The sequence below is a fragment of the Carassius auratus genome, unplaced genomic scaffold (assembly GCF_003368295.1).
Source record: "Carassius auratus strain Wakin unplaced genomic scaffold, ASM336829v1 scaf_tig00214714_1_2670353, whole genome shotgun sequence".
Classification (NCBI taxonomy): Eukaryota; Metazoa; Chordata; class Actinopteri; order Cypriniformes; family Cyprinidae; genus Carassius; species Carassius auratus.
This window is the reverse complement of record NW_020527778.1, coordinates 704,297-731,281: the sequence shown is the minus strand read 5'-3', so window position 1 is coordinate 731,281 and position 26,985 is coordinate 704,297. Positions and strand designations below refer to the sequence as shown.

The 26,985-nt window shown below is 33.7% G+C and overlaps 1 protein-coding gene across 2 annotated transcripts; it reads left to right on the top strand.

Moving 5' to 3' along the window:
* The first annotated feature begins 309 nt into the window (after positions 1 to 309).
* On the top strand, positions 310 to 26,263 carry LOC113092660 (myosin-binding protein C, fast-type-like). 2 transcript variants are annotated; one of them, XM_026258350.1, is made up of 29 exons: positions 357 to 525; positions 9,010 to 9,024; positions 9,135 to 9,152; positions 9,685 to 9,744; positions 9,832 to 9,980; positions 10,989 to 11,106; positions 11,211 to 11,259; positions 13,038 to 13,097; positions 13,182 to 13,348; positions 13,433 to 13,565; positions 13,820 to 13,944; positions 14,374 to 14,479; positions 15,437 to 15,606; positions 15,687 to 15,852; positions 15,937 to 16,043; positions 16,126 to 16,155; positions 16,295 to 16,437; positions 17,608 to 17,767; positions 17,998 to 18,102; positions 18,186 to 18,374; positions 18,452 to 18,586; positions 20,076 to 20,243; positions 20,311 to 20,399; positions 20,471 to 20,666; positions 21,333 to 21,472; positions 21,737 to 21,896; positions 23,316 to 23,452; positions 23,583 to 23,769; positions 25,536 to 26,263. In XM_026258350.1, exons 1-29 carry the CDS (start codon positions 507 to 509, stop codon positions 25,559 to 25,561), a joined length of 3,327 nt encoding a protein of 1,108 aa, XP_026114135.1. In that variant the 5' UTR covers positions 357 to 506; the 3' UTR covers positions 25,562 to 26,263. The 2 variants fall into 2 exon arrangements, with proteins under 2 accessions (XP_026114136.1, XP_026114135.1); XM_026258351.1 differs by lacking the exon at positions 9,135 to 9,152 and having other exon boundaries at positions 310 to 525; positions 25,536 to 25,913.
* The last annotated feature ends 722 nt before the right edge of the window (positions 26,264 to 26,985 follow it).

Below are 26,985 nucleotides of genomic sequence, written 5' to 3'. Positions count from 1 at the left end.
ACGCTACTCTTATTTTGTAAATATTAACATGAATGTGTGTGTATGTGTGTGTGTACAGATGCTCGAGTAAAAATAAACACATAAAAGCACAAAAATAACATAGCCAAAAGGACGGATGGAGACAAACAGAGAAAAGCTCTGATGTGCTTGTGAGGAAAGGGTGTTGAGATTGTGGTATCGTGGTATTCTGTTAAGCTGGTGTAAAACTCTCTGTAAAATAACAACACCTTAACACGTCTGTCAGCAAACACTCGTGTCCGGCTCGCTCTCCATCCCTCCAAACTTTGTTCTTCGACTCTGAGAATCCAGGAGGGGTTTCGAGTGTCGGTGCGCTCTCTTCTCTCCCCCTGGTTTGTCTCCCTCCTTCCAGCTCTCTCCTTGCTTGGTGGGTAACTTGAGTTCCCTGAACGCTTTGAATAACAGAGGGACTGTGAAATAAAAGGCAAAAAAAAGTGACAGAAGCTGTCAGTTGAAGGAAGACAAGCAAGACATCCACATCCACAGCCATGCCTGAGCCCACAGAAGGTACATCTCTCTTTTCCTTCAGCCTTAATCAGCCTCTTTTCTGCCTTTGTAGTATTTATGCTACTTCTTCTGTTTATTTAATAGAAACGAGTGTTCTTAGTAGTGCTAGAAAGACCTTACAAAACATGACAAGACTAGACAAAAATGACTTCTTTGATTGTTTTGCATTATTAGATCTGCATATTGTGGTATTGTTTATTTATCAGCTATATTATCAGAATGACCAATCAGTGATTTTTTTTTAAACAAAACTGAGATTTGCTCATTTATGACTGTTATTTCTTTCTTTAATATATATATATATATATACACAGTATTTCCATGCACTTCCTGAGGTCTGTAAACATGTTCACACACCTCAAATTAACATTAGGATTAATAGAAGAAGCAATGCAGGAGGATGAAGACTGAGGAGGAGGAGGCTCATGAATGAGGAAGGGATAGTGCATGATATCACAATATTAATGTTCTGACGTGTTTTATTAATATGCATGGTATCAGAACATTAATCTGTGAGCCAGATAAATATTTAAATATATGATATATTTTATATTTTATATTTTTCAAATAAATGTAAAAAATACAATAAAATAACATTTATTTTTAATAAATATTTCAAAACATTTTACATATCTAAAATAATATTTGGAAAATATTTTATTTATAAATAATATTTACACACATACATAAATATTCATATATAAACATAAATATTATATATTTATACAGTATGTGTGTGTATATTTTATGAATTTTAATTTGATTGTAATAATATATTATTGTAATGCTTAATATTTTACAATATATTTTTATAAGCACATATAGATGGATGATTTTATTATTTAAATGTAAATAATATTATATATATATATATATATATATATATATATATATATATATTTTTTTTTTTTTTTATTTTTTTTATTTTTTTAAATAAATGTATTTTTAATATATATATTTTTTTTAAATAAATGTATTTTTAATATATATCTTTACTTATTATTAAAAAAAATAATATTTTATTTTGTGTTAATGTGTATGTCTGTACTCTAATGTTACCATTGCTTTGGCAATGTTAAGCCTTTTTTATCATGCCAATATTACTATTATTATTATGATTCTACGATAGATAGATAGATAGATAGATAGATAGATAGATAGATAGATAGATAGATAGATAGATAGATAGATAGATAGATAGATAGATAGATAGATAGATGTGTGACAGTGTGAGAACAGGACGAGACGGTGAATGTGTCTGGTATTCATCTACTAGTCTTAGCACAATTCCTCACTGACCATCAGTTTACAGATCATTCACAACATGAGCTCGAGAACGACTCCATTGAGTGTGTCATATGAGCCTCTGAAAGCTTAATGCACACTCAAAACAATAATAAGGCCTAAATCTAAAATGCATTTGAATTGCATAAAAAATTTGGATTTTATTACACATTTATACACATTTAATGTGATGCATATTAGTAAGAAACAGGTCAGATTTCTGCACTCAAAAACATGGCATAGTTTATTGCAATAATCATATTTTCAGTTCATATAAATTATATTTTAACAATCAGAATCAGTTCATTGTCAAAACAATAGAATTTATTCAGTTCATGGCAAGTTATATTTCTGTGGAAACTTATTTCTGTCGCAAGATTTAAAACTATGAATAATAAAATAATAGAAATAAATAATAAAAAGGTGATTGTGACATTTTTTTGTGACAAGTCAGAATCACGTGAAGAAAACCCAGAATGGTAATATATAAACTCAGGATTGAGAAAAAAACACATAATTAGTTAAAATGCATGAGATCAAAAAGACTAAATTGGATTTACTGATGATAAATATAAAAACTAAACCATTTTGTTTAAAACACATTCAGTTCACATTACAGAAATCATTGATGTATGACCGACAAATATTTACATCACATTAAATTGAGTTAGTTTGTTTGTGCATGAGTCTTAAACCCTACAGATTTATCAAATGATTTTCAGAGAAATTAGAAAAGGCAACACCTAATTTAAGATGAGCAGAATCTGAAACCTTAAACCACATTGAGACACATTTTATCTGTGCTTGAGTGTAGAAGTCCCTGTCACGATCCAATTAACAGTTCAGATGCTAAGAAAAGCGTGACCCTCGAGACCTTTACTAAATCTACGCCTGCGGCCACATGACAGAGCATAAATCATACGCCACAAAACCTTAACAGATTTTGAGCAAGGTTCATCCCGAATCACTGGCCTGTTCTCGTCTTCACCACAGTAAGATATAAATATCTCCTGATGACCTCTGCCATTTCTATTTTCACCTCGCTATCCGTTCTGCAAATCACAGTTTAATGGACAACTCATCGTGGACTAAATATAAAAACATGGCAAAAAGAACTCAGCTTTTCTGAGAGATATTACAAGATGGCAATAGAAAATCACGTCATCTTTTCCCATGGCACATCAATCCCTCGGACGGGTTCATTTCTCAGTTTAACCTCTGTTACCTCGCCACACCTTCTGAATGAACGGCAGTAAATCTGATCAGCAGCCTGTCAGGAGCGATGATTTACACATCTTCCTGCTCTTATAAGGGTTCTTCCAGATGCTGTTGTCTGATATGGTAATGCCACAGAAGCCCAGGGGAGAGACGGCTCTAAAAATACCATCATACGCTGATAATCACTTCAGTTATAGAGACTTTACTAGTGTGAAAGAACACTGTGGAGAGCGGATTTAATAGTGTTTGCCATCATCAAAATGCAAAGCTAGGTGAAACTGCACTTGGTTATGTTTTTCTAATTAAATAAAAAAGTTTCACACATGAATAAGGTTTTTAAAATGTTTACACATGAGGTCATTATGAACTTATTTAAAGCTTATTTATTTTAAATGGACCAAACATACTGAGATCTCATCTCCTGTCATTGGAGACTTTTGCTCGTGACATAAATATTTATACAGAGTTTATATGATGCCATCAGTAAAAGAAAATGTTAAACTGTTACACAGCCAAAAAAAAAATCCGAAAAAAACAAATAAAGATAAAAAGGTCTCTTCTTATTACAAAATGAAATATATATATATATATATATATATATATATATATATATATATATATATATATATATATATATATATATATATATCTGAGATCAATAGTGAAATCGCTAATATTTTGCATTTAATCCAATACCAAACACTGACGTTATTAATAAATGAAAAAAAAATAACAAAATAATTTTAGGGTCAAATTAAACAATTCAAGATTTTTAATGAGGTCTCTGGCAATAGTGCTCTGGGTTTCTCAATTAAAAATAAACAAAATACAAAATGCAAAAAAAAATAAAAAATAAGAACGTGCATGCAATGCATGCTTAAAACTTGAGAACAGTCTGCATTGGCCAACAACCTATCGCTGAGATATCAGTCCAGTTATTTATTATGAACCTGCAGCTGCCAGAATATTTTATTACTCACAATAATCTGCCTTACAGGTCAAGAGTCTATAACTTAAAGAACCACCTCTATTTATGTGACAGACAACACTGGAAAAGTGCAAATAAAACAATGCAACTATGTAATAGTAATGATAGCAAAATTTATAGGAATACAAACTTTTAAAAGGAAGGAGGATGCCTAGTCAGTCCAAATTTTGCCATAAATTGCTTAATTAGAAGCTAGTTGCATTACCCTGGAGTGACCCGGGATCAAGTACTTTGCTCAGGGGTACAGTGCTGACAGACTGTGTCCCATCCACTATGCAACATCATTCTTTTACCTGCACAAATAGACAACAACCTCGGCACTAGTTTAATTCTGTGCTGCATTATCTGCCTCCCAGATTCAACGATTCGGTAAAGTGTGACCATAACATAATCTGCATAACATCTGAATAGCCTGAGTGATAGATGGATGTTTAGCAGCTCTGTCAGGAGCCACGGGTTGTATACAGTACTTGTGTGTGCGTGTGTGTGTGTGTGTGGAATTGTGCTAAGACAGGGAGCTTACCATCCTAATGATTACCATCCTAATGTGCTAAATCCAGCATGTAGTACACTGTGTTGAGTATCGCCTCTATCCCTCTGAAACACACACACACACACACACACACACACACACACACACACACACACACACACACACACACACACACACACACACACACACACACACACACACACACACACACACACACACAAACACACACACAAACACACACACACACACATTCGTCTTAGGTGAATCATGAAGTCTAGTTTCTTACTAGTGAGGTGTTTATACACCAAATATAAACCATAAACCCTAGACATAAAACTTTTCTGTGTCACTGCTGTCAGCCAGGAGTTATTAACTTTTATATGGAGTGGCAATTAGTTCAAAAGGTGATACAAAATGAGTAGAGTACATGAAAGAATGATGACAAACTGATAATTTACAATTACAAATTATAGTAGGTGAAGTGTGAAATTTATGTGGCTTAAATTGGAATTGCAAAATGCACATTACTAATAACATTTGGAGCAGGATTTGAAAAACAGATCATTTTACTAAATCTCGTTGGGCAAAATCAAAGCCATTTAGTTCATTTCTCATTAAATAGTTTTATTTTCAATAGCCAAATTCCCCGTAGTCCACTTACGGGATCCTTTCATCATATTTCGGAAATGTTCTATTTTATAATTAGTCATCAAATTCACTATCTAAAATATGTGTTTTAACCTTCATTAAATCTTTTTAAATAACAAACTAAACAAAACAATAATAGTTGCATGCATTGAAAGAGAAAAATAAATGCATAAATAAATGCATTAATTAATAAGTTAAAATTGGGGGATGAGGGGTTAATCAATATGTTTCGTAAGTAATGCAGAGACTTTAATGTCAATAATTTCTTCAAACTGCTTCAATGATTAAAATGTTCATTTTTTTTACGTCACAAAACTTGGAGCAAATTCAACAAATAAATAAATACAACAAAATAATTATTTATAAATAATACATGCTGAAATATATACTGTAAAAGCAAATAACATAAATTAAATTTAAAGAGGGTTAATTAATGTATAATGAAAGTCATCTAAGAGTTTTAAGGCAGTTCTTTTTACAGCTGCTTTAAGGCTTGAAATAAAATTTTATTAAAACTGTATCTTGCCATTTTTAAATGCCAAGTTAAGTTTTATGTGTGATTTGAAATGTGATACCGTGCTTACTTCTTACTGGTGAAGACAAACAATCATGGGTTAAAAGTTCATCCTTTATACAAAAAGAGTAACAACAAACTGAAGCAGAGCTTTCCTGATCCTACTTGATTTTTAAAAGATTATGGATACTGAAAAACAGTATCCATAATTAAACGGTAATCCTAAAGTCACCTACGATACAAGTGCGAACACAAAAACATTGCATGTGCCACATCCTCTCGATTCACCTAAAATAAATCGCAGCATATCTGCGGTTACAGGCCTTATACTTCGAGGTCAGTCCTTTTTGACAGTTATTTGACTGACCATAAAAGCCTGTCTGTGAGATGTTTGCTATCTGATATCGGTGTGGTCAACGGTTAGATTCCTGGCCTGACATTAGAGAGGTTACGATGTTACCGTGGCCTTTTAAACAAGCTCCATGGAAACAACTTGCCCTCCTAAGAACGAGGAGGATATGAGGCATGCTGCTATTTCAGACCACGCGATCAGAGAGAGTTTCTCATTATCAGAGTGGAAACATCTTGATGAAGTTGCATCAACAACTCCAAAACAAGAAATTAACACTCAACCTATATGGTTTTTCACCTGCAGATGCTAGAAAAACTAAGCAACACATAGCAGGGTTTCTGCAGGTTTATTTTACATTAAGGGAACACAAATCTTGCTCGGTAATTGTGGCTTGCTTTCCAGGACGTTTTTGAATTTAAGACTTTCCACACCTATTAAAGACCTTAATATAAATATATCTATATATAAAATATCATAATATAATATAACATACGCACACACAGCAAACAGCATATTAAATATCTCTTACTCAAATTTTTTTGTGCATTAAAACGTCCCTAAACCTGCAGATTTTAACCCGTGTCCACATAATAAACTACAGCATTATGTTTAATACAGTTAACACCTATATTTTTCAATTTAGAGCAGACCACTCAGTCAAGGATCTTATATGTGCACACAATACGTGTGTGTAGAAATATACAGAAGAAAGTATAAAACTGTGAGGCCAGTTGTGAGTCATATTTATAGGATTGTAGAGGATCTGTCTGGTCGAGTGCCTGAGGATTCCTACTAAGGATCCGCTTACTACTCAGAGCTCTGGAATATATTTATCATCGGGGCAGTTGATTTCAGAATAGTTACATATAACTTAGCTGATGTCATCAGTCATGATTCACTGAAACACTTATGGTCAGCCAGGTTCACAGTTTGAACATTATTAAATTAATGTATTGCAGAAATATACATACTTTTTTTTATCTTTACTGACTTCTGTCAGGCCATGGCATCACAACAGAACTATATAAAATACTGAACAGTCAAAATGTCCAAGAAAAATGTTTTAGGAACCTTTTGTCTTGGTTATGCGAATGTCAAAGGAACATTCCATTTTATCATTTAGCAAACATTACGGGAATGTTACTTTTGAATGTTCTCCGAACATTCTGAAAACGAGTAGTGAAATTTTTAAAAATGTTACTTAAATATCCCATGAACGATGTACGGATAACATTTTAAGAACATGAAAGTTTGTTCAAATTTGCATTAGTGGAAGAAAGTAGGGGTGCAAGATAAATATCGGCCGATAATTAGTCCGCATCTCATCAGCCGGTTCTGTAATCAGCGGTAAATTCCATCAGGTGTGTGATTTCACATAGAGCAGCTGTTACTACACAGAGCCGTTGTTAACTGACATGCTGTGCAAATCCATGTTCATTTGCACTGAGGCAAATGGTGGTCACACCAGAAACTGACTGGTTTTCGGACCCCCCCCCCCCCAACCCCCCCGGACCCCCCCATTACAGTAAAACTGCTCATTATAGAGTGGCCTTTTTATTGTGGCCAGCCTAAAACAACATCTGTGCAATAATCATGCTGTCTAATCAGCATCTTGATATGCCACACCTGTGAGGACTATCTCGGCAAAGGAGAAGTGCTCACAAACACAGATTTAGACAGATTTGTGAACAATATATGAGAGAAATAGGCCTTTTTTTGTACATACAAAAAGTCTTATACCTTTGAGTTCAGCTCATGAAAAATGGGGGCAAAAACAAAAGTGCTGTGTTTAGGTGTAAAATTAGGGGCAATCATTGCATTTTAATCATGATCCAAACGAAGATCCTTTATACATGTAGCATGAGCAATTAAATAATAATAATAATAATTAGATTGTATAATTTCAAAATCTGAAGCAAAAACAGAATGGTCTGACTTCAGCTTTGTGAAATTATGCAGCATAAAACATCTGCACAAAACAGAAACAGCAGAGGGACTGAATGAAACACAGTTTCAGTCTCTGACAGCAGGTGGCGCTTATGGGACAGCAGTGATACAGTGTTTTGACGTAAAAAAAGATGCATGCTTATAAACACTATTTTAATATGTATTTCATATTATAAGACAAAATGAAAAGAATTCATCTTAAACTTTTTTGAAGACTAAATAAAATAAATAAAAACTCCTACCACCAATTTAATCCAATATTTTGAAAACAGTCAATATGACTATCACTTTAAGCCATAATAATATTTATTTTATTTGGATATATCATGCAGTACTAATTAAAATTGTATAAGTACAAAAAAAGGCTTTTATTATTAGCCTTGACTGTAATAGGTAAATTGAGCTTGCATTGATGTATTTATGCCAATAAATGTACTACGACCAAAATAGTTGAAATGTTTTAATTTCTAATTAAATTCAATTTCAACTATAGATCCGATGTATCATGGAAATGCCACATAGTAACACTAGACTGAAATAGCAAAATGCAGTTGTAAAGAAACAATATTATAAATTACCTTAGTTTAATTACAGAATTCAAACAATAAATGTGTTTTTGAAACTAAAACATTGCGTTGCTGTAACTGACGGCAGCACAGAGCTCATTTGAACTGAGCTTCCTCTTCACTCTTAGTTATAGGACGAAAATATGAATGAACCAACACTAACTCATGGCCAATTCGTATGTATTTTACGAGGTGGCTTATTCGTACGAATTTGTACGACCTCACTCGTACGATTTTATACGATTTGTCTAACGGTTAGGTTTAGGGGAGGGGTTAGGTGTAGGTCATTCGTACAAATTCATACGAATTGTGCAACTCGTAAAATACGTACGATTTGGCAACAATCGTATGAATTTGTACGAGTGTGGTTGAACGAATTCGTGCGAATAAGCCACTTTGTGAAAAATGTACGAATTGCCACGAATTGCCAAATATAAAGTATCTAATGTCACTTTTTCTAATTTCTTCCCACAGAGGTGAAGACAGAGGGTAAGTGACGCCATTAGCTTGCGCTGACTGTTTGCAAATTACAAGACCTTTAAATATAAAAAAATATAGAGTTACGAATACTGTAGGTTTCTTTGTTCTTTCATCTGCAGAAGCTCCAGAAGAGCATGGTAATGAATCTGATATGACAATCCTTAAGCAATGCCCTTGCATTATTTAAACCACATACTAACTATATAGTATGTGTTGGTGTGCATGAAAGGACTCTGTGATATAATTTGCAATAGTTCCCATTTGGATGTGTATGTAAATATATTCAGCCTGCCCTATTATGGAAATCAATACAATTTTACAACGAATGACTGCAAAAGGGTGAGAAGAGGAAAGAACGGTCTCCTTCCTTGTGCATGAAGCTCACCCAGAATTCAGTTATTTCTGTGATATCATTAATGCCATTCGTTGTTAATATAAGAAAACAACCCAATGTATTACTGTTTTATGCTTGAATTAATATGTTTTAAATATTCGCAAGGAATATTTAAAATGGAAACAGAGCGTGCATTTTGTTGACACAAGTTGTTATTTACAGGATCCCTGTGATATATATGTGAATATATATCACATATGTGAATATCCAAGTCTGTCTGCATGTGTGTGTGTATTTTTGTATTTATATATAACATACCTGTTCCATGCTTGCAGAACGAACCGAGCTTACAGGACTCTTTTTAGAGAAGCCACAAAGCGTGGTCGCCATCACAGGTATACAAACACATTATTAAAGCTCCAAATAGTTGCCATAAAAAACCAACCGGCATTAAAAGTAAGATGTGTGTGTTTTTAACACAGGAAAAGATGTAACATTTGTGGTTAAGGTGGACTCCACCAACCTCACACGTAAACCCACCATGAAGTGGTTAAAGGGGAAGTGGATGGACCTCGGCAGCAAAGCGGGAAAACACATCCAAATAAAAGAGACCTATGACAGAAATACTAAGGTAAGAGGGGAGTGTGTTGTCATATTTAATATTAATACTCCACATAATCTAAAGAATATTCAGCATAACTAAATTCTAAATTCATCCATATCCAGGTTTGATGAATGTATGGTGTTTTGTTTGGAAGCATGGTTTCACCGTGTGATAAAAATAAATAAATACATGCAAATGACTTTTTGTTTTATCTCACAATTGCTTTTTTCTCAGAATTGCAAGATAAAAAAAAAATCTTAATTGTGACATAAACTTGCAATTGCAAGAAAAATGTCACAATTGTGAGATAAAAGTTGCAGTTACCCTTTTTTATTCTTTAGTGGAAAGATAAATGCACAATTTCTTGACGTTGACTTAAATTTAAGATAAAAACATTCTGAATTCTGATTTTATATGGTGCAACTTTGATTAGATTTTTTTCCTCAGAATTGTAAGACAAAATTCTGAATCGTGAGAAAATAGAATTTTGAGAAATAAACCCAGACTTGTGAGAATAATAGTCAGAACTGTGAGATAAAAGTCGCAAATTTTTTTTATATATATATATATATATATATATATATATATATATATATATATATAATTTTTTTTTTTTTTTTGCGACTTTTTATCTCACAGTTCTGAGATAAAAATCTTATTTAAAGATTTTACAAGATTTCTGATGATAAAATAAATACCTTCAACATTACAGTTTTGACAAATGCTCTAATAAAATTGAAGATCCATGTTATGGAAGCCCATATATATAAATTGAAGATTATTATATATATGGGCTTCCATAACATGGATCTTCAATTTTATTAGAGCATTTGTCAAAACTGTAATGTTGAAGGTATTTATTTCATCATCAGAAATCTTGTAAAATCTTTAAATAATAGCTTTTTTTTTTTTTTTTTTTACAAAATAGAATATAGATTATCTTTGCACTTAGTTGATCAACTTGAATTTGTGACTTGTACTTTATTACACGTCATCCTTAAATGTGGCTTGTTTCTGTGACTCGTTCCTTCTCAGATCTACACGTACGAGATGAAGATCGTTAAGGTGGTCCCAGGAGACGCAGGTGGATACAGGTGTGAAGTGTCTGCTAAAGACAAATGTGACAGCTGCACCTTTGAGATCACGGTGGAGGGTTAGTGTGTCTTTCACACACAATCAGACACAACGAAAATAACACCGTCTCAGTAGAAATCTGTAAAGGACTGTTCTATATTTATCTTTCATCCTTGTCTGTAGCTGCTGAACAAGAGAGCCAAGCTGATATTTTGTCTGCCTTCAAAAGAGCGTGAGTCTGAGTATTATATTCATTAGTATATTTCTCATAAGTATGCAATCACATATTTAGGCCTGAACTAAACATTTAAAAAAACACGAACCAGTTAACTGTTAATCTAAACACACACACACACACACACACACACACATATACACATACTGTACATACATGCATACATACTTTAGATAGATAGATAGATAGATAGATAGACAGACAGACAGACAGACAGACAGACAGACAATGATAGATAGATAGATAGATAGATAGATAGATAGATAGATAGATAGATAGATAGATAGAAAGACGATGATAGATAGATAGATAGATAGATAGATAGATAGATAGATAGATAGACAGACAGACAGACAGACAGACAGACAGACGATGATAGATAGATAGATAGATAGATAGATAGATAGATAGATAGATAGACAGACAGACGATGATAGATAGATAGATAGATAGATAGATAGATAGATAGATAGATAGATAGATAGATAGATAGACGGACAGACAGACAGACAGACGATGATAGATAGATAGATAGATAGATAGACAGACAGACGATGATAGATAGATAGATAGATAGATAGATAGATAGATAGATAGATAGATAGATAGATAGATAGATAGATAGATAGATAGACAGACAGACGATGATAGATAGATAGATAGATAGATAGACAGACAGACAGACGATGATAGATAGATAGATAGATAGATAGATAGACAGACAGACAGACAGACAGACAGACAGACAGACAGACAGACAGACGATGATAGATAGATAGATAGATAGATAGATAGATAGATAGATAGATAGATAGATAGATAGATAGATAGATAGATAGATAGATAGATAGATATACGATAGATGGATGGATGGATGGATGGATGGATGGATGGACGGACGGACGGACGGACGGACGGACGGACGGACGGACGGACGGACGGACGATAGATAGATAGATAGATAGATAGATAGATAGATAGATAGATAGATAGATAGATAGATATACGATAGATGGATGGATGGATGGATGGATGGATGGATGGATGGATGGATGGACGGACAGACAGACAGACAGACGATGATAGATAGATAGATAGATAGATAGATAGACAGACAGACAGACAGACAGACAGACAGACAGACGATGATAGATAGATAGATAGATAGATAGATAGATAGATAGATAGATAGATAGATAGATAGATAGATAGATAGATAGATAGACAGACAGACGATGATAGATAGATAGATAGATAGATAGATAGATAGATAGATAGATAGATAGACAGACAGACGATGATAGATAGATAGATAGATAGATAGATAGATAGATAGATAGATAGATAGATAGATAGATAGATAGATAGATAGATAGATATACGATAGATGGATGGATGGATGGATGGATGGATGGATGGATGGATGGACGGACGGACGGACGATAGATAGATAGATAGATAGATAGATAGATAGATAGATAGATAGATAGATAGACAGACAGACAGACGATGATAGATAGATAGATAGATAGATAGATAGATAGATAGATAGATAGATAGATAGATAGATAGATATACGATAGATGGATGGATGGATGGATGGATGGATGGATGGATGGATGGATGGATGGATGGATGGACGGACGGACGGACGGACGGACGGATGGACGATAGATAGATAGATAGATAGATAGATAGATAGATAGATAGATAGATAGATAGATAGATAGATAGATAGATAGATGTTTTATGAAAGTTATTGTGCTCTCCTATAGTGATGCTGGGGAGGACGAGGGTGAACTGGACTTCAGTGCTCTTCTCAAAGCCGTTAAAAAGTAAGTGTCCTCTCTATCCATTAAGACCACACTCCGTCTCCTCTAACCGCTTACTCTTGTTTATCACATCACTCACTTTCACAGGAAAAAGAAGCCAGAGCCTGAGCTGGACACCGACGTCTGGGAGCTTCTGAAGAGCGCTCATCCCAGCGAGTACGAGAAGATCGCCTTTCAGTACGGCATCACTGACCTGCGTGGCATGCTGAAACGACTCAAGAAGATGAAGGCCGTAGAGCCCAAAACCAGCGAGGGTACGAGAAAGAGAGAGCGGTGAAAACTCAAGCCTCTGATCTTCTGTTTGTGACTGTGTGTTTGTGTGTGGGATGTTTCTCCAGCGTTCCTCAGACGACTGGAGTCGGCGTACTCTGTTAACAAAGAAAAGAAGATCGTCCTGTCTGTGGAGTTGGTCGACCCTAACGCTGAGATCAAATGGCTCAAGAACGGACAAGAGATCAAACCTTCTGCCAAGTGAGAAGCCAGAAAATACTCGTACACACATCCATTTCCAAAACACATTCATGACATTACTAGAACTATTTAAGACGATCCATATTGTTTATATTTTGCATCTAAAATGAGTTATGTCACACACCAAACAAAATGACAAATATAACAATATTCTTCAACCATATAAAAGCCAACAGAGGTCAGAGAAGCTTCTCTGTCAGTTTCTGTCATGTTTAATATTGTGAGGAGATCACATATGTCTCTTCGTGTGGCAGATACATCATGGAGTCCGATGGAAACGTTCGAACCCTCACGATTAATAAATGCAGCCTGGCAGATGATGCAGCGTACGAATGCGTGGTCGGGACTGATAAATGCTTCACAGAAGTCTTTGTTAAAGGTGTGTGTAATGCTTGGGAAAGAGATGAACTGGAAGAGCTTTTTATTTAGTGTGTGAAAAATAACCAGTGAATAGCTGATGCAACTTATTTGCAAAATCATCTACAAAAATCCAGCATTTATTTATCCTATATCTATCATATATCATATAACATTTATTAACACATATCTCACCATCGTAGTAAATTTTTTTTTTTTAAATAATGAACTATTGCATTGCATAGCTGATCATCGTGAAGTGGAATTTATTTAGCATTGCATTTTCTCCCTAAGAATCACTCTGCAGTTTTTAAACTAATGTGAAAGTCAAGTGTAAAACGCTCAGTTCCTCTTGTGAAGGCACTATTATAGTCCAGCGTGTCTATATATAATGTCACACTGTCTTTATCTAATACATTGTTTCAAATCACTTTATCTAATTGCATTACAGAACCTCCGGTCACCATCACTAAACTGCTGGATGATTACCAGGTCGTGGTTGGAGAAAGAGTGGAGTTTGAGATCGAGGTGTCTGAGGAAGGAGCGCACGTCATTTGGTAACAAACCACAGCTTGTACAAGATATCACCAATGCTTTCGTTAAACGCAAAATACATACAGATAACACAATTATACATGAGATATATCTCAAATATTTAGCAGCACAAATGTTTTCAACATTGATAATAATCAGAAGGATTAAGGAGGAAGATGAACGACATGGAAGAAGATGAAGACTGGAGGAATGATGCTGAAAATACAGCTGTGCATCACAGGAATAAATTACATTTTACATTATATTCAACAAAAAAAGTTTGTCCAAATGAAGTTCTTGGCAATGCATATTACAAATCAAAAATGAAGTTTTGATATATTTACAGTTGGAAATTTACAAAATATATTCATGGGATAAGATCTTTACTTAATATCCTAATAATTTTTGGCATAAAAGAAAAATTACATTTATATATATATATATATATATATATATTGCTACAAATATCTCTAACTGTAAAACCGAACAGTGAAATTAATCAAATGAGATTAGTTAATTGCACTCAAATAATAATGAAAGTTCATTGGACTTAATTTAAATAAGTTCTGTAAACTAAAATGTGAATTTAAAATGATTGCGTTTTCTAGTTCCCAGCATGCTTTGCATCAGAAAAACAAGGAAAATAAATGTAGAAATTAAGTGTTGTTTTTACACACGATTAACATAGAGAGACATAAGTTAGTACTTAAATGTTGTCCACATTATATGAGTTTAAAATAGATAACATTTTGGGTGAATTACTCCCTAATATAAGTTGAGAAATATAATTATTTTAGATAACATTGAGACAATTTAAGGCAGTTGCAAAATGTAAAAACATCACTTAAATTGTTTTGTGCAATCTGTTACAAAATATGTTTTTAATTCTGTGAACTTATTAGGGTTTACAGTGTGTGCAACTTAAGACCAGGGTCACATATATTCATATTAATCCCAAATCTTTGACGATGAATGCATAGGATGTTTGAGGATCGGGAGTTGTCTCGAGATGACAAAAGTTCGAAGTATCGTTTCAAAAAGGACGGGAAACGCCACTGTCTCATTATTCAAGAGGCGACCACAGAGGACAGTGGGATGTACTTCGTTTACACCAACGGAGGCCAGTCGAAGGGAGAGCTCATCGTTGAAGGTAAAACCTGATCTCTACGTACATACCTTCAACCCTCACCAGTCGTTAAACCGGTGCTTTTGCTTTAATATCCCTTTTAGAGAAGGAACTGGAGGTGTTGCAAAGTATCGCAGATCTTACGGTCAAGTCGGCAGAGCAAGCTATGTTCAAGTGTGAGGTGTCCGACGAGAAAGTCACAGGGAAATGGTTTAAGGATGGCAAGGAAGTTCAACCCAGTAAACGTATCAATATTTCCCATATCGGCCGGTCAGCATTCAGACACATGCACACGTGTTCACTCAGCTCGGATGTTACTGTATAGGTTTGAAATACGTTTGCATGTGACTCCAGGTTTCATCGTTTAACCATTGATGACGTCAAGCCAGAGGATGCTGGAGATTACACATTTGTCCCAGACGGTTACGCGCTCTCACTGTCTGCCAAACTCAACTTCCTGGGTAAGATATCGACTGTATAGTGTGCAAAACTAACTCTGATTTGATATGAGTGTACATAAACAAATCATTCTTTATCTTTCAGAAATCAAGATCGACTATGTTCCCAGACAAGGTAGGACAAAGATCAATCCCTCAGCCAGAGTTTTTAATTCATGAAAAATCTACTGCTAGATGCCCAGATTATTTCTTAACATAGACGCTAGCTTCATGCAGCTGTCTTTGACTCTCTTGCTTTGTCTTGCTCCTTTAAGATCCTCCTAAGATCCATCTGGATGTGGCTGGTAACTTGGTTTCTCAGAACACCATTATTGTTGTTGCTGGAAACAAGCTGCGTCTGGATGTGGAGATCACGGGAGAACCCGCTCCCACCGTCTGCTGGATGAAGGGAGACAAGGTACACATGCAAAATGATGAAAATTAGTCAATAGTGATCATTTAAATAATTCATGAACATTTTAATTATGCAGTTTCAGTTTACAGATTTAGAGTGGGTAACTGGGTCATGCACGTGCTCCAAATAGGGATGCATTGATATGATATGGTTTTTATCATTAAATAAAACTCTTGCAATGTTTTATTAATGGAAATTAAGCAGAAATCAATTGTACATATTAAATGAAACACCTAAAACTGAATAAAATTGGAAATGTATTGGCTACTAACTGAGGTGTGTAACACAAAAGAATTATTGACTGGACAAAAAAAAAAAAAAAAAAAAAAAAACTAACTAAATAATTTAAAATTATTAAGAACAAACAAACAACAACAAAACAACGACAAAACTACATAATAAAATAAAAAAAATAAATTAAAAAAATAATAATAATTCTAAATATTAAGAAACCTGTAATAGTATATACAAACATTTAGGTTTATGTGATTTAATATTAAGTAATTAATAATATTTATATATATTTATTATTTAAATGTTTTACATTGATAATGTTTGGTATTTACACATACTGATTATTTATTTTAGCATAAATTAAAAAAAAAGAAAAATAAATACAAATAAAAATCTCTTTAAATTGCTTTAAATTACATCAGACTTAATAAAGAGTATAAAAACTGCTTTTAATTTCTTTTATTTTCTTTTATTTTTGTATTTTATTTTTACACAGGTTTGACTGCAGTTAAAATAAAATGTAGGCCTTCTGTGATCTATTGGGAAATATTATACATAATTATAGCCAAGGTTTTAAATGGAAAATTTTTAATACACAAATATAACAAAAGACACTAAATGCATGCATGCCATGGATCAAGAATTTAATTTAATTTAATTTAATTTAATTTAATTTAATTTAATTTAATTTAATTTAATTTAATTTAATTTAATTTAATTTAATTTAATTTAATTTAATTTAATTTTTCCTGTGTTGATGTGGTAGTGTAATTATGTGAAATTAATAAAACAATTTTTTCACTTTTTTTATGTTACTGGCATTGGTCAGACATTTATTGGCTGAAAAACATATGATCAAACAAAAATGTGCAGTATGAGTTTAATATGTAATGTCATTGCTAAATGAATAAATAAAACCACTGTGCCTGTGTGTCCCAGCCGGTGACAGACGCAGAGGGACGTGTGCGAGTAGATAACAGAAAAGACCTCAGCAGTTTGGTCATTGAAGGAGCAGAGCGAGAAGATGAGGCCAACTACACCATCACTGTCACCAACCCCGCAGGAGAAGACAAGGCCAACCTATTCATCAAAATCGTAGGTGTGTTTCCAGCACTACCTCCTTATTCCTGCAGATGGCACTGTGATTATAACTGCAACAAACTAAACCACAGCGAGGGTCTAAACGCACATTTAGATTTACATTCATGCACTGGCCAAATGCATTCATCCAAAGTGACTTACATTGCATTCAAGGTAAACATTTTATCAGAGCATGCATTTCTTGGGATTCGAACCCATGCCGTCTGAAATCACTGCTGTGTGTTGCAGATGTTCCTGATCCTCCCGAGAATGTGAAGTGTACTGGAGTAGGAGAAGACTGCGCCACTGTCATCTGGGAGCCTCCTAAGTTTGACGGAGGAGCACCTTTGAAAGGTAACACACACCTGTCACAGGTAACCCAGCTCTACCCACACTCAGAAGTCTCAGCATCATCTCAATCTGATCTGATTTTCTAGGCTATCTGATGGAGAGGAAGAAGAAAGGATCCTCTAGATGGACGAAACTTAACTTTGACGTCTATGAGAACACAACATACGAGGCCAAGCGCATGATTGAAGGCATTCTGTACGAGATCAGAGTTTTTGCGGTCAATGGGATCGGTATCTCGGGTCCCAGCCTCAGCTCTAAACCATTCATGCCGATCGGTGAGGAAGGTTTCGCTATTGCCTTGTTATGAACTTTTGGACATCTCTTGCTTTAACTGTTGATTTCTCTCTCTCAGCCCCCACCAGCGAGCCCACGAAGCTGACCGTTGATGACGTATCGGACACTACGTGTTCACTGAAGTGGTTGGCTCCTGAGAGGATCGGAGCTGGAGGACTGGATGGATACATCATTGAATTCTGCAAGGAAGGAGGTGCATCTTTTGCTGGATTAAAGCATAGTGGATCTAAACTCGCTTCACCAAAGTTTCTCCAATTCTCTACAGGATAAATAACAGGGCTGGGTCATATAGTTTATGAAAAATACTTATTTTTGTTGTCCAAATGTTCCAAGACACCATTTGTCACTTTGAATTTAAAGTACTAGTGAAGTGACATAAATGCAAAAAAAAAAAAAAAAAGTCTTAAAAATCGTCAATGTTTCTAAAATTACACAGTTTTGATTATATTTTATATATGTTTTGATATTTATGTTTTTGCTCTAAAATGTTTAAGGTTTATTTAAATGAACATTTAATTTAGCAATAAATATGTTATAATTTTTTTTTGCATTATTTCAATGCAACAATATAACAATATATTTTAAACCAATAAAGAAAAATATATAAGTCACTTTATCAACATTTCCTATTGAATCTCAATAATGTAATCTCCCGATGAGGACAATATGGCTTAATTTTCTATAAGATAAATCATTACAACTATAGGGTGAATATTCAGTAATGTCAGAAAGCTCAGTCACATGCCCCAATCCTTGTTATTCAATTTATAATACATTTATTTATTTTAACAAATATATGTAATATTGAATCTTTTTTTTAGTTAGTGTTTATTTTGAATGTTTGTCATTTAAATGTATTTTTTAATCTGTCATTTTTATTTAATTATTTATGTATTTAATATTATATGTAAATATTATTGATTTATTTATCTATGTATTAATTTGTAACAAATAAATTATTTAATCTTTTTTTAGTTATTGTTTTATTTTGAATGTTTTTAAATATATTTTTTTATTGTCATTTTTAATTACATTTATATTAATGTGTTTATTATTGTATTTAAATATTAATTATTTATTTATCTATTTATTTATTTAATTATTTAATTATTTTTAACGAATAAAATGCATAATCCTTTTTTAGTTAGTGTTTTGTTTGGAATGTTTTCATCTAAAATTATTTGTTACTTTGTCATTTTTATTAAATTATTTTTAATGTATTTAATATTATATGTAAATATAATTTATTTATTTATATATTTATACATTTATAACATATAAATTATAATTTTTTTTGTTATTGTTTTTTTTGAATGCTTTTAATTATTATTATTTTTTCTTTTGTCATTTTTTATTTAATTGTTATTAATATATTTATTATTGTATGTAAAAATCAATTGTTTATTTATTTATTTATTTATCTATTTATTTATTTATTTAATTATTTTTTATTTTTAACGATTAAAATATATAATCTTTTTTTAGTTAGGAATTTTTTTAATTTACTTTTTTAGTAATTGTTTTATTTTGAATGTTTTTTTATTTTAAATTATTAATTATTAAATATTTAATTTGTCATTGCTATTAATGTATTTATGTAAAAATTAATTGTTCATTTATTTATTTATTTATATTGGATTTAATTATTATTATTATTCCTTTTTTATATTCCTGCATGTCAGAAACGGAGTGGCATCCTGCTAACACGGATCTCGTTGAGCGCCAGAGTTATGTGGTCAGAAACCTTCCCACTGGAGAGAAGATGAATTTCCGTGTGGTTGCGGTGAATATGGCGGGCCGAAGCCCTCCTGCATCGCTCGGACAGCCCGTCACCGTCAGAGAGATTATGGGTACGAATAAAACAAGATAAATAAGGTTTGTCTCTAGCAAACCTGTGATGCTTTCCTCTCATTTCAGAGCATCCTAAGATCCGTCTGCCTCGTGAACTCAGAACCAAGTACATCAAGAAAGTCGGAGAGAAAATCAACCTTGTCATCCCCTTCCAGGTGTGTATGATAAAACACAAAGCACATCTATGATGAAGCACATCATTTAACAAGCTCATGTGTTTCTTCAGGGCAAACCGCGTCCGGTTGTCACGTGGCTGAAGGACGGCCAGCCGGTGGATGAAAAGAAAGTGGGCGTCAGGAACTCAAACGTGGACTCCATCCTCTTCATCCGTTCTGCTGAGAGAGAGCACTCTGGGAAATACACACTTAGCTTGAAAATTGAAAACATGGAGGACTGCGCTAACATAGACATCCGGATTGTAGGTAAGATGATATACAGTGGTTAAAAATAGTGGTCGATTAATATACAGAAAGCATTGTGGCTGAAATAATAGTGATATGCAATGCAATTTAATGTTAACAACTAATACACAATATTTACAATCATTTTATAAAAGCAAGTACAAAATTAACAATTGCTAATCTTTTTTGTCAGTCAAACTACTTTGATGTACATTATTTAATCAACACAAAAACATATTTGTCTGATGTGGGAATATTAAAATATTACATGCAGGTAAACAGTTATTTTGAATTATTTTATTTTACAATTATTTTAAATTAAATAAATCTAATATATGAGAAATAATAAAAAATGATTATTTAATTTGTATGTAAATATAACTAATTTTTATAAATATATATATATATATATTTTTTAATCAATTTATTTCATTTATTTGCATAAATATAAATTTTCAATTATATTTTGGATTTGATTATTATTTATTTATTAGTCTGTGCTCTCAGTGAAGCTCCCTGCATCTTAAAATTATTTAGATTAATTTGCCTTCACCAATTCCCAAACCTTCCTCCCTTGCGAATCCCAGTTTTGGGAAACTTAAGTTGACCGCCCTGAGATCTCCCTCTGATCTTAACCCCTGATTCACTCCAGAGACGTTCATCAAGTTCGTCCGACTCTCTTCCCAGATAAACCCGGTCCTCCGACTCAAGTGCATGTGACTGACGTCTGGGGTTTCAACGCAGCGTTGGAGTGGAAACCTCCCAAAGATGACGGCAACTGTGAGATCACCGGCTACACGATCCAGAAAGCAGACAAGAAAACCAATGTGAGAGATCTGATCTCCATGTATCCACCAAAACACCAGTCTGACATCATTAACTCACCCTCATATCTTTCTCTGACTTCAGCATGATTTCTAGTAGTATAGTCATATATCTCCTACTGTTTTGGTGATTTATCATCATGTTTTGAGCTCAACAGCATCCATCCATTTACCGTAAGGTGTTTGGAACAACATGAGGGTGAATAAATGACGACAGAACTGTTATTTTTATGTGAATGACTCCCTTTCTCCATCACTTCCTCGCAGGAGTGGTTCACGGTGTATGAACACAATCGCCGCACTAACTGCACCGTCTCTGACCTCATCATCGGAAACGAGTACATGTTTCGCGTCTACAGCGAGAACCTCTGTGGTCTCAGCGAAGATCCCTGCATGAGCAAGAACACCGCCGTCATTGCCAAGACTGGTCAGTGTGGTTAACAACATACATGTCGGGAACATGTGGAAAATTAAGCTTGGATATTTGATTGCACTGCAAAAAAAATAAAATAAAATTAAAAGCAGATAAACTGGTTACTTTTGTTGGCAAGCTAACTACCGTATTTTCCGGACTATAAGTCGCACTTTTTTTCATAGTTTGGCTGGTCCTGCGACTTATAGTCAGGTGCGACTTATTTATCAAAATTAATTTAACATGAACTAAGAGAAAACATTACCGTCTCCAGCCGCCAGAGGGCGCTCTATGCTGCTCAGTGCTCCTGTAGTCTACACTGAAGACACAGAGCGCCATCTGGTGGCTGTAGACGGTAATGTTTTCTGTTGGTGCTTGGTTCTAAATAAATGTGACTTATAGTCCAGTGCGACTTATATATGTTTTTTTTTCCTCATCATGACGTATTTTTGGACTGATGCGACTTATACTCAGGTGCAACTTATAGTTCGAAAAATACGGTAATTAAAAGTGCACAAATCAATGGAAAAATCTCATTTAGATTTTTCTTATTAAAAAATTGCCCACAATTTTGGGATTATACATCAATAATAATGAATATATAATACAAATAATATGTTAATATATTGTATAATTATTATAATTATTTTATTACAGAATAAAAACAGAACATTACTAAAAAACTCAACTTTGCTCTAAAATACACAAAAAAAGTTAAAATTAAGTATTTTGTTGTTTTGTTTGTTGGGCTTCACAATTTATAACTGAATATGTCTGTAATATAATAATATCTAATACTATTTAAATTACTAAGAAATTGCATTAAAAAAAAAAAAAATTTACAAAATAAAATTACTAAATTAAATCAAATACCGTATTTTCCGGACCATAAGTCACACTTTTTTTCATAGTTTGGCTGGTCCTGTGACTTATAGTCAGGTGCGACTTATTTTTCAAAATTAATTTGACATGAACCAAGAGAAATGAACTAATAGACATGAACCAAGAGAAATCATTACCGTCTCCAGCCGCCAGAGGGCGCTCTATGCTGCTCAGTTCTCCTGTAGTCTACACTGAAGACATAGAGCGCCCTCTCGTGGCTAGAGACGGTTATGATTTCTCTTGGTGCTTGGTTCAAAATAAATGCGACTTATACATGTTTTTTCCTCATCATGACGTATTTTTGGACTACTGCGACTTATACTCAGGTGGGACTTATAGTCCGAAAGATACGGTACTATCCTCATAATATTTCACTGTAAAAAAGAAAATGTATGTATTTATTTAAATCCCAGCCTCTGTCATTTGATGCAGCCCTTTAACTAATACAGTAGTATATTCACACAAACATGTTACACTGTGTGTCAGGACCATGTTTGCTAGACATAACTGTATGTGGATTGTGATGGTGATTTCTCAATGTCACACTCTCAGGTTTGGCGAGTAAACAGTCTCCATTCAAGGAGAAGGATATGACCTGTGCCCCGAAGTTCACCGCACCCCTCGTGGATCGATCTGTGACTATCGGCTACAGCACGGCCATCAGCTGCGCGGTCAGAGGCTTGCCGAAGGTACGACACGACATACTCTAAAACAAAACCAATGTCAAGAGATGTATATAGTTAATTAATAAACATCAGATTTCATCTTTGAACAGAGCAGTTGAATATTACCGCTTGACTTCTTTGTGTGTCTGTGCAGCCGAAGATCATCTGGATGAAAAACAAGATGATCATCGGTGACAATCCAAAGTTCCTGATGCAGAATAACCAGGGAGTTTTGACGCTAAACATCCGCAAACCCAGCACCTTCGATAGCGGAAAGTACTCTTGCAAGGCTGTGAATGAGCTCGGAGAAGATGAGGTGGAGTGCAAGCTGGAAATCAAAGGTAATGTACACTGAAAATAACCTTTTAAAGGAGAAACCGCTAGTACATTTCACAAATGGAAACGGCAAGTAATGCATTAAATTAAATGTGAAATTTTGAAATAGATGCATGAAATAGTTTTTCTATTTTTGTTAGGTAAAACATGTTCCAGTAACATTTTTGAAAAAAAAAAAATAATTGTTACAATGTGTGTGGAAACGGCTTAATAAACACCAAACAAGTCCTAAATAAAAGCCTATAATGTTTACGGGTGGGGTTAGGTGCTAGAAAATATTATTAGCTCAGGATGAAACCCATATAATTCAATAAAAAGTCAAAGAAACCTGTGTGGCATCAAGAGTTGAATGTTTTAAACGCAGTACTTCAGTAATCCACCAGAGGGCGCGTGTACTCAGTGTTTCCTCTATTCCACTGCTGTGTCATGTTTTCTGACACACTTGTGTCACCAGTTAAACACTATAACCAGGAAAGCATCTGTATGTCATTAGAACATGTCACCAGACACCTTCCAGCCGGAAAAGTTACTTGACACAGACAAAGAATATGAACAAACACAATCAGATATGCCAACCAACCAAACATCTCTTAAATCAGCTTTTATTGCTGGAGGAGGATGAGTGCATTTATGATGGTTTAATGTACAATGCGTCACACTGACAGCACACAAGCTTAACATGCAGGAAAACTAGATGATTTAAGGGTTTCCAGTTGTGCAACATGTTACAGGAAGATAATTAAAGCAGGAATGTCAGACTTGATTTCACATTTCTCTTTTTAGTAATGCCACTCTGGCATTTCAAACAGCACATTATCATAGTGCTGCATTCTGTACGCAGAACACATAGAGTAGATATTATGCACAATTTTCTGCTCATTCAATGCACTAATCTAAACAATTTACAGTTATATCCAAAGCACGCTTACTTAACTTAATATCTAATGCAATATCACAGTTCAGTTAATCTGTTTATAATAATAATTTACCCAAACTAAAGTAGGCCATTAATGGTGTTAATGATATAAATTTAGTGCTGTCAAATGATTAATCAGGATTATATATATATATATATATATATATATATATATATATATATATATATATATATATATATATATATATATATATATATATGTATATATATATATATTTTTTTTTTTTTTTGGCATTTTTACATTGTTTTCATGACATTTCAGAATATTTATCCCTAAAATATTTGAATACGAATTATATTTAGCCCAATTTAATGTATTTTTACATTACTTTCATGGCATTTTAGGACAATTATCTCTAAAATATTTAAATGTATATTATATTTTAGCCTATTTTGGGGCATTTTTACATTATTTTCATGGCATTTAAGAACAATTATCCCTAAAAATATTAAAATACATGTTATATTTAGCCTATTTTTGACATTTAAGGACATTTGTTTTAAAAAAAAAAGTGGTTTGCATTGTTTTCATAGCATTTAAGGACATTTAGCGCTAGAAATATTATAACAGTTAGATTTATCAAAATATGTGTGATATTTTGCCTATTTGGGGGGTATTTTTACATTTAAGGAAATTCGAGGGGATCTATTTACCCCTCAAATTCTCATTGCAGTAATAATAATTATACAAATAATAAAAACATCTCATTATAGTATAACCATGAGTATAAATTGAGTGCAATAGATCATCCCATGATGTATATCATTATTGTTTTATGAGTAATATACACAGCATCTCTTGTCACAAATGCATTCTTTCTCTTCTGAACGCAGCTGCGCCGATAGAGAAGAAGGACTAGGATGAATGAAAGCAGAGATGAAGCGGATGGGAAAGGACATCGACTGAGTATGATCCACTATAAACTCATGTGTGTTTGCCAGGCTCTCCGTGTGAATCAAATCACTGAAGCTGGCTCACACGGTCTTAAACTCGCGCTCTGATTTTGTAGCTTTTGAAGGCTTTGAATAACCGCTCGGTTGACTGCATTAAGCACCAGTCAGAAGTATTTTTATCAAAACTATAGCAACCGGTGACGTTGTGCAATATGGACAATTATGCATGTTCAAAAACAATGGCTTTTAAAGGAACTCAGAACACAGATCCTTCCTGTCAACATGTAGTCGACATACAGTATATCCTCCTCATAAATGATTTTAGGATCACGCTGGTGATCGATTGACCAGTTCTTTCTGATCTAAGTACATTATATAAACTGAATGCATACCTTAATGCTGTCTGAAATGACTCATGCTTTCATTTTGCACCCCAAACTGCATTGTATGTGTAACTTGTATCTGCATTTGTAGTGTTGCAGAATAGAAAATAAACTGCTTTTATGACAACTGCAGCATCAGCGATTTCACAAACACATCGAGAAGATATTTCAATCCACTAATCTTCATAATTTACGGTTAGATGTGTTAAAGACCACAAACTATTGTACACAATATCATAGATCCATTGTCTGTTTATTAAAAGACAGCATGTATTAAAATGTGAATGATTTGAAAATGAGGTTTTTTTTTCAGCTAGTATTGATTAGGATATGTATTTTGACAAATGTTGTTGAACACACACACACACAAACACACACACACACACACACAAACACACACGCGCGCGCGCGCGCGTACACACACACACACACAAACACATAACTTGTTTAAAATGTTTATGTGTATTCATTGCATTCAAAGACATTCACCCTTAAAATAAATAAAAAATAGTATTATATTTAAGCTAATTTAGGGTATTTTTACATTACTTTTTAATGACATAAGGACATTTATCATTAGATGTTAAAATTGCAAAAATCTACAATACTATATATATATTGCATTTGATCTAAGAACATTTATCTATAAAAAAATTAAAAATGTTATATTTGCATAAAAACAATAATAATAATAATCTCTCTCGCTCTCTCTCTCTCTTACTCTTTCTCCTTCTTTCTCTCTTTATATATATACAGTACATAGTGTTTGTGTGTGTGTGTGTGTGTGTGTGTGTGTGTGTGTGCGTGTTTATTATATATCACAAATAATTTGAATATTAATAGCCAAAGATTGACAGCAAAAAATAATCCTACTAAAAACAAACATTTCAATTTGGCTTGGCCAGTTTACTGTATTAATTTGCTTAAATCATTGCATGCAGTTGCGCTCAGCCACTTGGTGCTGCTGAGGCAATGCTGTAAGATCATCACCATAGTTTCGGCAGGTT